Source organism: Bison bison, unplaced genomic scaffold (assembly GCF_000754665.1).
Source record: "Bison bison bison isolate TAMUID 2011002044 unplaced genomic scaffold, Bison_UMD1.0 scf7180017864089, whole genome shotgun sequence".
Lineage (NCBI taxonomy): Eukaryota > Metazoa > Chordata > Mammalia > Artiodactyla > Bovidae > Bison > Bison bison.
Genome location: NW_011494661.1, coordinates 1,289,246 through 1,299,501, shown reverse-complemented (window position 1 = coordinate 1,299,501; position 10,256 = coordinate 1,289,246). Strand labels below are relative to the sequence as shown.

Sequence of the window (10,256 nt, the reverse complement as noted above, 5' to 3'; positions counted from 1 at the left end):
ACGGCAGTGAAAGTGCCACATCCAAAGCACTGGACCACCAGGGAGTTCCTGACAGTGTTCTTTTCTAATAAGCTCAGAGACAGCTGTGAACTCCTCAACACATTATCTCTCAGGACACCATTATCTGTCAGAAGATGGAATCCACAGTATTTACCCACACCATCAGTCTTGAGCCCTTGAGACTCAGGCACAACCCCCAGATGCCCTGGTCAGCAGACCACAGGACTCTTCACTGTATATCAGTTATGATGCTGTTCTTGGACAAGAATCAGTGGCTCCACCATCCCCTGAACTTCTGTCGCTCCCAAGCATGGTCTGTCTTAGAGATACAGCAACCATACAGATTTGCCTGGGGCTTCAGGTTTTTTTAGGTCTTTAACAAAACTTTTTATTATGAAACATTTCAGGACTACCCCAAAGTGTGGTGGTGGTGGTCTACTCACTAAGTCGTATCCGACTCTTTGTGACCCCACAGACTGTAGCCCACCTGGCTCCTCTGTCCATGGGATTTCCCAGGCAAGAATACTGGAGTGGGTTGCCCTTTCCCTCTCCAGGACCCCAGAGTGTAGCTAATAGCACTATCACAAGACAACTGCGTCCCCACAGTTGAAGCGCTGATGTCTCACAGACGCACTGAAGTCTCTGTGGGCCCCTTTAGTCCCTCTCCACCTCCACCCGCACCCAGCCACCACTCTCTGAATTTTGTGTTTCTGATTCTCCTGCATATTTTTATGCTTTTCCTACGTAATCACTTATCCTATTATTCACCATTACAGAAATGGTGTTATTCAGATCTTGTTGCCACTTGTCATTTTCATCCAAGTGGGTGGAATGAACTTTTAGACACGATGATACACGCAGCTTTGACTCTTCGCCGCATCACAATTGTATTTCTTGGGCCCTCGTTCTGCACCGGCCACGTTTTCAGGTGCCTCACCTGCCTTCACGTACATAACCTTCGCAACAAAACTATCTTTATCCCCACTTCACAGATTTGGAAACAGAGGCACAGAAAGGTGAAATGACGAACCTAAGTCACGTAGCTTGGGAGCTGTGCTCTTAACTGCTAGACGCCACTCTCTCTTCTGCTGCGTGGTCTGTTGTATGAAAACACAGCCATTAGCCATCTGTTCGTCTATTTAAGGGCCATTGCTTGTTTTTGCAGACTTGTCTCAACATTATTAGTCTCACAGGGTTGGGGGAGGTGGTTATATTATCTTGCTTAGTTCCTACATCAAGCCTGTGAGTGGATATCTGTATCATCTCCCTTTTTAGACGAGGAAACTAAGGCTCAGAGAGGGTAAATCACCTTCTGAAAGCTGCACAGCTCCAACGAGCCAAAAGTGGGCTGTGAACCTGGCTCCTGCAATTGTGGAGCCCAGGGGTCCCCCCACATCCCTGGTGAGCCCTCGGTGCCCCACTGGCTTCTTCTCTTGGCTCTGTCGTTGGCAGCCTGCCCGCCCTCTCCTACAACAGCCTCCCCACACCTGGCCTTCAGCCCCCCTCCTCTGGCCACCCTCCACCGTCCTCATCCCAGAGAAGGGGCCCAACCGGAAGGCCCGTTCGTGTGAGGAAATTCCAGCCACGTGAGCCAAGCCGAGCCTGGGATTCTGAGCAGCCGGTGGCTTTAGGAGAAACTGAAACTTGGCTTGTTGGGGGCGGAGTGGTCACCGGGGATTTAAAGAGCTGCCACTTCCTTGGGCCCCAAGAGGGCACTGGGAGGTCACAGCAGCTGAGGGACGCCCCGACCGGTGTGAGCCCGGGTTCTCCTCCCCACCATGCACCTCTGCGGGGGCGATGGGCCTCTGACCAGGACGGTGAGTGCAGGGGAGCAGGTTCGGGGGCTAAGAGGGGGAACATGCCTCAGGGTGCCGGGGCCGGCTCTGTTCGCATGGGCTTGGGGGCGGAGGCCTCACACACCCCATCTCTGGGCCTCAGTCTCCTTAGGGGTTTGGCTTGAGGGCTTTCCTGCTTTCACATTGCGGATCCAGGCTTCAGTTTAGAACTTGGCCTCTGATTACAGCTGCTCCTCACTACCTGTCCTACGCTGCCATTACAGGAGCCTCCTCCCTCCCCCAGCTCTCTGGCCACGGTTCCCCTGGAGGCCTTGTCTCTAGTCCAGAACCCAAGTACCAGAGGCCCAAGGCCTTCTCTTATGGCGGGTCTTTCCCCTCCAGACTCCAGTCTCTCAGGCCCCAGCACCTGCAAGGGGCCTCCTGAACCTGGGAGTCGCAGAGTCCTCAGCCAGGGCGGCAGGGTCTTGCCTGAGGTCCCCACACTCAGAACACACCTCCCAGAGTGACCTGAGGGAGGGGGTTGTGGGGTCTCCAGTGTTCCCTCTTGTCTGATTTTCCAGAGCCCTGGGCATTTGGGTTAACTATTTCATCTAAGTTCATGAACCCAGTGTAGGGAGAGGGTCACAGCTGTCACCCTCTGCGTCCGCTCTTCTGTCAGAGGGGACTCATTCCCTCATTCTAGGCTGCTGGCCCACTAGAATGCAAGTAGCCTGAGGGCAGAGAGTACTGCCTCTTACGTTTGCTGCCGTGTCCCCTCAGCTCAGTGCGTGTCACATCATAGGTGCACAAATGTCTGTGGGATTAATGAATATCAGCTTTGGGCCTGCCCTGGGCAAGGGAACACAGAGTAGAATCAGAATCACGCCCCGTCTCGTCCTCACAGAAAGAGCTCAGGGTAGAGAAATCAACACCTTAACAGTGGAAACAGTAGTGATTAGAACAACAGCGACTTTTATTAACCCCTGCCAGCTTTCCAGCCAGTGAGGAAGGCACCTGTGCCTCCATTTGGGGCAGATCAGGCAATGGGGCTCAGGGAAGTGAGTGATCTACCCAGAGCAACACGGTCCATAAGGAGGCTGTAGGTGTGAAGTGGGTTGTCTAGGGCATGTGCTGCCCGGTCATGAGCTGTGAGTGGTACGTGTGTGAGGCTGGCATTCCACCGAGCGGTGCTGTGTCTGTGATGGGGTGTGTGGACACCGACGGAGCCAGAGAGGGCTTCTGGGGGAAAGGGGACCCTCGGGGACTTGATTCAAGAAGGATATGGCTGAGACTTCCCTGGTGGTTCAGTGGTTAAGTCTCCAGGCTTCCAATTTAGGGGTCATGGGTTTGAACCCTGGTGGCTCCCCCTGGCTGCTCCCTCTACCTTTAGACAGCAGCCCAGCTAGACCCTCACTCCTTGCTGGCTGTTTGGCTCAAATGTCACTGCCTCAGAAGGAGAAGGTCTTTCTAAACACCTGAGCTAAACTAAGATCCCACAGGCTGCACAGCACTGACCCTCCCCAAAAGAGAAGGGGATGGCTTTACAGCTTGCCCGCCCCTGTCGGGCCCCCTGAGCCCCAGTCTCTCACCCTACAGGATGCTGAGGAGCATCAGAGGCAGCTGAGGAAGAAACAGAAGAACCGGGCGGCCGCCCAGAGAAGCCGGCAGAAGCACACGAACAAGGCGGATGCCCTGCACCAGGTGGGGGTGCCTCCCTTCCCTTCCCCGATGTCACTCACCTGGCCCGGCCACCTCTTCTCTGTCCCACTAATCAGCAGTTCCCCTGCACTGCTGTAGGTGCCAGGGGCCCTGAACTTGGGGAGAGAGGAGGGCTCTGCTGCTGAGATTCAAAAATTCCTGAGTGTTGAGCGGAAATTGTGTGCCAGATACACGCTGGGCTCCAGGGGCATGACAGTGCATCCTCAGCCCAGGCCTGCCCTCAAGGCACTCCCAGTCTAGAGGGAGGAGACAAGAAGGGGAGGGAAACTGGGAGAACCTGGCCCAGTGACCAGGTGAGGCCTTCATTCAAAGGTAGGTCCCTGACCCTTGCCCATCCAGAAGCTGGCTCAGAGGTCCTGCACTACAGTGATCACCCTGCCTGTCTGGGTTCTGATGTAAGTGGCCAAGACCGTCTGTGAGAAACTGGTTCAGGGTTAAGACAGGCTGGCTGTAGAGTCCCAGCTGCTGCATTCCATAGCTGCAGGTCATTTCCTTCACTGAGCTTCACTGTCCTCATCTGAAAATCCCTGCCCCCTGGCAGGACCCTTGTGAAGACTAAAGGAGGCCAAGGAGCCTGGTGGGGTGGAGGGTGGGGGGCTCCACTCACACTTGATGATAACCTGACCTCAGATGGTAACCTGACCTTGGGGTTTCCCTTCTTCCTCTGTGCAGAAAGGATACACCTCGGGGGGCACGTTAAAGCTGGGTTCAGGACCTGGCCTTTGGTTGGGCTGCATACACGATAGTCCTTACTGCAATGAGTAAACTTCGGAGCCCTCCACACCCAAAGGTCCTACGCTTTCTGCGACCCCACCGGCACCGTCCACCTTCCTCTCCTAACATCCTGCACCTTGTTCTATCTGTTCCTTCCTTGGTGGAGCATGTCCAGCCTCAGGGGCTCCCCTGGCTGTTCCCTCTGTCTTCAGACAGCAGCCCAGCTAGATCTTCACTCCTTGCTGGGTGTTTGGCTCAAATGTCACCGCCTCAAAAGGAGGAGGTCTTTCTAAACGTCTGAGCTAAAGAGACCTCACCTATTACTCTGCTTTATTTTTCTGGTTAGCACTGACCTTGCATCACAAGTTTAGATGTTGACCATTGCTTGTCCTCCTCCCCAGACTGTAAGCACCCTGAAGGCAGGGAGCTCTTCTGCTGCCTACTGTCTCCCCATCACCTGGACCAGTGCCTGGCAGATAGAAGGAACTCAGTATTTCTCTGTGGAGTGAACAATAGAGTCAAAATAAAGTGGGAACTCATAGGTAGGAACAACACACAGGTAGTTGGGTTAAGGTGATACAGAGATGAAGTCTGAGCTGGTTTTGAGGGATGAATAGGAGTTTTCCAAATGGATGAAGGTAAGAAAAAGCATTGCAGGCAAATGAAATAGGGCTGGCACGAGCATAAGAGAGTTGCACCCTGTACAATGCATGAGAATGAGGGCTGATACCCAGGATGGCATGCTTGGGAGCAGCTGAGACTTCATGAGCTCATTTATTCCTTCCTTCCAGAAATGCCTACTGAGTATCTCTCGTGCAGCAAGCACAGTTCTAAGCACTGTAGATACAGCTGTGAACACAGCACACAAAAGTCCAGTTCACCCTCCTAGGGCTCGTATTTTCATGGGGAAGCTGGATAGACAAATAAATGACCCATGAGGTATTTGGGATATCAGATAGTGATAAGTGCTCTAGGAAGGATTAAAGCAGGGAAGAGGGAAGGGAGTGGGATATGTAGGGTGATGGAAACCTACCTGGGGAAGCCCTCCCGGAGGAGGTGATGTTGAGCAACCTGAGGGTGGTAAATGAATGAATAAGTGACCCAGTTTCTGGAGGTGAATTGATGCCTTTGGAGAATTTAGGTAAAGAGTGACCTAATGACATGTTTTTAAAATGTCTTTCCACCTTCCACAGCAGAAACCAGCTTGGGAGTGGTGCTGTGGGTGGCTTTGAGGCCTGTTAGAACTTTGAGTCCATGGCTTAAGCAACATTTTAATATAAAACACCCTTGCAGCTTCTTCTTTTAGAAAGTGTCCATAAGAGGCAGGGCAAGGGACACAAAGGAAGTCACTGAGCCAGCTGCTGCTGCTGCTGCTGCTAAGTCGCTTCAGTCGTGTCTGACTCTGTGTGACCCCATAGATGGCAACCCACAAGGCTCCCCCGTCCCTGGGATTCTCCAGGCAAGAACACTGGAGTGAGTTGCCATTTCCTTCTCCAATGCATGAAAGTGAAAAGTGAAAGTGAAGTTGCTCAGTCGTGTCTGACTCCTAGCGACCCCATGGACTGCAGCCTACCAGGCTCCTCCGTCCATGGGATTTTCCAGGCAAGAGCACTGGAGTGGGGTGCCATTGCCTTCTCCGAGTCTGATGAGCTGTGGAAATAAAGCTTCTTCTGCATTTTCCACCACTGTTGCCATCATACTAATAAATGATTGTTTAGAACTTCACATTGATTACTGTCCCACTGAGTTCCCACCCAGTACTCAGCAGAACAGAACCTAAATGCCAAAAAGAGCACACCCGTGCTGCCAACCTGTAAAACGTGACCCTGGACTCCGCCCACAGTGCCTCGGTGGGCAAGTGCTGGATGTCGAGGAGGTCTGGCAGTGGCACTGAGCAGCCTAGAAATGTCCAGGACAGAGGACATCTAAGTTGTCACAAGAAGGCCATGTCAGGATTAGACCGGGGAAGCGGGGCTGGAATTGTCCAGGCAGAGGAGACTGCAAGTGTGACGAGGAAGCAGAGTCCATTTGAGGAACAGGAAGTGGAGGCATCAGGAGCAGTTGGAGAGATAAAACTGGAAGTGTGAGCTGGGGCCCCCACACATGGGCAGTCACGGGAGACTTTAAAGGGCTTTAATGTTCCATTAGCACTGCAGCCGTCGAATGTCTCCTCTGGGCCAAGAGATCAGGTAGTTTGAGAGGCGCATCAGTTAGGAGGCTGGTAGAGCTCCCGGGTGAGTGGAGACCCCAGGCTGGCTGGCTCAGGGACCTGGCACTGGGGAGACAGAGCAGACAGGTCTGAGCTGGTGGTCATGAATGTCTGGCCAGAGAGCAGCCAAAGGGCATTGAGGTGGCAGGAGTATCTTTCCTCCTAAATTGAGGACCCTGGGGCATTGGGAAATAGGGCTCAAGCTGGGCCTCTGATTCTGGCTGACATAACCCTCCCCACCTATATCTGCTTCTCCCCCCAGCAGCATGAGTCACTGGAGAAGCAGAACCACGCCCTGCGGAAGGAGATCCAGGCCCTTCAGGCCGAGCTGGCCTGGTGGACTCAGGCCCTGCACGTGCATGAGCGCCTGTGCCTGCTGGACTGTGCCTCCTGCTTGGCTCCAGGGGCCGCTGGCTGCTGGGGCCAAGCCGAGCGGCCCCCAGGCTCCATGCCCCACGGACAGCATGGCTGCCAGGAGCAGCTGGGCCTGTTCCGGACCCCAGTCTCTTCTCCCTCGGCTCCGCAACCCTCTCCAGACCCACAGCCTCATGGTTCCCTCGGCCTCCTCCTGTCCCCTCTGCCCTCGCTGTCCCTCGGTCCCACTGCAGTCACTGCATCTCCTGCACAGCTGTCACCCAGCCCTGCCCAGTCCACCTCCCCTGCTGGCTCTGGCCTGCTGAAACCTTCCTCTAAGCTCAACATCGTCCTGCCCAGCCCCACAGCCCAACCTGCCCCTCTAGAGTTCCTCAGGCTGGAGCACCCCAACGGGGGGAAGCCAGTGTCCACACCCCACAGCCCCTCAGCTGCTACGGGGCTGGGGTCTCTGCAGGGCAGGGAGCATAAGCCAGCTTCCTCAGCAGCAGATTGGCAAGGGCTGGGCGTGGATCCCAGCCCCCACCCCCTCCTGGACTTCCCTCTGCTCTCTTCTGCTCAAGTCCACTTCTAACCTGGCCCCCAGAACTGGGCTAACCCCTTCCTTGGACCCAGGAAGCAGCCTCAGCACACAGGCATCTCCTCTGTTGCTGCTGGGGGCTGCCTTTCTTGGCTGACCAGCTAACTAGGAGTGGAAAGGACACAGAGGCTCAGAGAAGCCAAGTGACTTGTCCAAGGTCACACAGCCTTTCTTGGGACCCGAAACATCACAATCTGCTCCTCCTTCTCCTGGTGGGATCCTGGCCCAGGCACCGTAGGGGCTGGGGTCCTAGAAACCTAGAGCCAGCATGAGAGGTTTAAGTGCTGGGAGTGGGGAGGGACGCTCCCCACTGTTTGCTCTGTGATTCCCAGGGCCACAAAGCCCTGTAATTTCTGAAAGTTTGCCTTTACTGGGGCTGGTCCAGAGCCCAAACCCAGGTGGGGAAGGGCCCAGCAGGAGCCCAGAAGAGAATCCTTTCTGCTCCTAGTAGTTTTTTCAATGCCAAAGAGCTGAACCTGTGGGTTGGAGTTGTGGACAAGCCTGGAGCAGTCCCCTCTGGGATTTCTACCCACTGAGGGTCCATAGCCACATGGTGACCTTGGATTCTGAAGGGTCGGCTCACCAAGCTATTCCCGAAAACTCCCTACCTCTCCCTTCCTCCCAGGGCCATGGTGAGTGGACTTCTGAGAGCATTCATATCCTGCACAAAAGGCAGGTGGAAAGAATGAGGGAAGGACCAGGTGCAAACTTAGGTTTGAGCAAGTGGTGGACTTGAACCTTTTGCTTTGTGATTCCCTGCTTCCCAGGTGGTGATAGTGGTAAAGAACTTGCCTGCCAATGCAGGAGTCGTAAGAGACGCAGGTTCCAGCCCTAGGTTGGGAAGATCCCCTGGAGGAGGGCATGGCAACCCACTCCAGTATTCTTGCTTGGAGAATCCCCCTGGACAGAGGAGCCTGGCGGGCTACAGTCCGTGGGGGCGCAAAGAGTTGGACATGACTGAGCAACTAGCACTTAGCACGCAGCGAGACCTGTGTCTCTTCAGTGCTGTCCTCATCCCTGTGCAGCCCACAGGCCCCCATTACCCTCCAGCCCCTCTGAGCAATGACCCTGTTGCTCTTTGGCCTGATGGAGCAGGGTCCTGGGACCAGATAGGAGCACAGTTGCAGCGCCTGCTTGGGGATGGGGGTGGAAGTGGGGGACGGTTCTCATTCAGACTCAAGACGAACACTGTAAGGGGACAGAGATGAGAAACTCCAGCTCTTCACCCAGATTTACACATGTAAGCAGACACTAGGCTAGTGTTTGACACACTCCAGGAAATGCTGAGCACTTGGTACCTATGTTATGGTAAATAAAGTGTTTTCCAATGCTTTTTGCTTTGGTTAGTTGTTTAAAATTCTGACTGTACTTTGTACTATTGAACCAAAAGACCTTTGAAAGGAAAGCACATGGTCTAGAATCTTAGGTGGGCAATCCCTCATGGACCTCTTAATCCAACCTCCCTTCCCATTTTGCAGATGAGGAGACTGAGGCCTTAAGATGGGATGGACTTGCTCAGAGTCATGCAGGAAGAGGAGGTGTCGTGGCCACAGGATTGTGGATGGCTACAGAGCAGGAGTCACCAGCAGGTTCAGGGAGAACAGACTGGTGGGAGGGAAGCCAAGACATTGTTGGTTGGAGGCTGGCTTGAGTCTGGGACAAGAGTTGATATGACGTATGGCACTCCAGGACTCGTGGGGTGACGAGGACACTGTGGCCTGGCTTGTGTCTGTATAACCTAAAATTTGTCAGGCACTCTCTGTGTAACTTGGGTTAACTCATTGATGCCTCTAATAACTCTGGAAAGTAGATATAATTATTAGCCCATTGTTTGGAAGGGGAAACCAAGGCCCATGGGTGTAACGGTCACGTAGCTAGGAAATGGTATAGGCTTGATGTAACTCAGGAGCACTTAACCACAGGTGATTCTGCCTTCTACCTTCCTGGAACTTTCCCTGTAGGCCCTGAATGGAGGGGCTGAAACATGCCCATAGACATGACCCAAGAAGGTAAAACCCTACCTTAAGCTCAAAATAAGAGAGGGGAGTGACTTAATTAATGTTGGTACACTCATACCCCAGAAGAGATGGTAAGAACAAAGAATGCTTTGAAGAATATTTAATGAGGTGAGAAAATGCTTACAACATATCAAGCAGAAAAAATGGAATGTGCAACTGTCACTATAGTTTTCTGTTTGTTTAAAAATATAAACAGAATCAAAGGAGTGGGAGGAGGTGCTGTAGATTCTTGAGGCATATGAGCTAATATCTGTGAATCCCCAAATTGTAAATAGCCACCACTGTAGCAGAAGCCTTCCACATGGTTGAATATATCCTAGAAATCTATATCTGGGTGTGTCTATTGCTGCGTAACAAATTATTCCAAAACCCAGTGGTTTAATCAACAAACATTTATCATCTTAAAATTCCCGTAGAGTGGGAATCTGGGCACAGCTTAGTGGCTCAGGGTTTCTCACAGGCTCCAATCAAAGTGTTGGCCAAGGACTTCTCCGGTGGCCCAGTGGTTAAGACTTCACCTCCCAATGCAGGAGGGTCGAGTTCCAACCCTGTTCAGGGACTAAGATCCTGCATGCCTTGGGGGCAAAAAGAAGAAAACAAACAAACATGAAACAGAAGCAATATTGTAACAAATTCAATAAAGTCTTTAAAAATGGTCCACACAAACAACAACAACGACCCAAGCAAATGAAAAAAAAAACATAAAAAAACAGTTCCCAAACCACAAAGTGTTGGCCGGAGCTGCAATCATCCAAAGGCTCAACTGGGGGATCTGCTCCCAAGCTCACACGTATGGCTCCCTGTGGGCCTCAGAAGGTCCACTCCCAAGCTTATTCACCAGGTCATTGGCAGAACTGAGTTCCTGGAGG

At 53.0% G+C, this 10,256-nt stretch overlaps 1 protein-coding gene across 2 annotated transcripts; it reads left to right on the top strand.

Moving 5' to 3' along the window:
• The first annotated feature begins 1,625 nt into the window (after positions 1 to 1,625).
• Positions 1,626 to 8,698, top strand: BATF2 (basic leucine zipper transcription factor, ATF-like 2). Of its 2 annotated transcripts, none has more exons than XM_010838022.1 (3): positions 1,626 to 1,817; positions 3,372 to 3,476; positions 6,683 to 8,698. In XM_010838022.1, the coding sequence occupies exons 1-3, from the start codon at positions 1,779 to 1,781 to the stop codon at positions 7,361 to 7,363; spliced, it is 825 nt and encodes a 274-aa protein (XP_010836324.1). In that variant the 5' UTR covers positions 1,626 to 1,778; the 3' UTR covers positions 7,364 to 8,698. The 2 variants fall into 2 exon arrangements, with proteins under 2 accessions (XP_010836324.1, XP_010836322.1); XM_010838020.1 differs by having other exon boundaries at positions 1,627 to 1,817; positions 6,680 to 8,698.
• Positions 8,699 to 10,256: the final 1,558 nt, after the last annotated feature.

Bases quoted from the DNA above. Each gene is read 5' to 3' on its own strand.
- BATF2 (XM_010838020.1), top strand. From the start codon at position 1,779: ATGCACCTCTGCGGGGGCGATGGGCCTCTGACCAGGACG. The intron at 1,818-3,371 runs GTGAGTGCAGGG...CTCACCCTACAG, and splicing joins ATGGGCCTCTGACCAGGACG to GATGCTGAGGAGCATCAGAG. The intron at 3,477-6,679 runs GTGGGGGTGCCT...TTCTCCCCCCAG, and splicing joins AGGCGGATGCCCTGCACCAG to CAGCATGAGTCACTGGAGAA.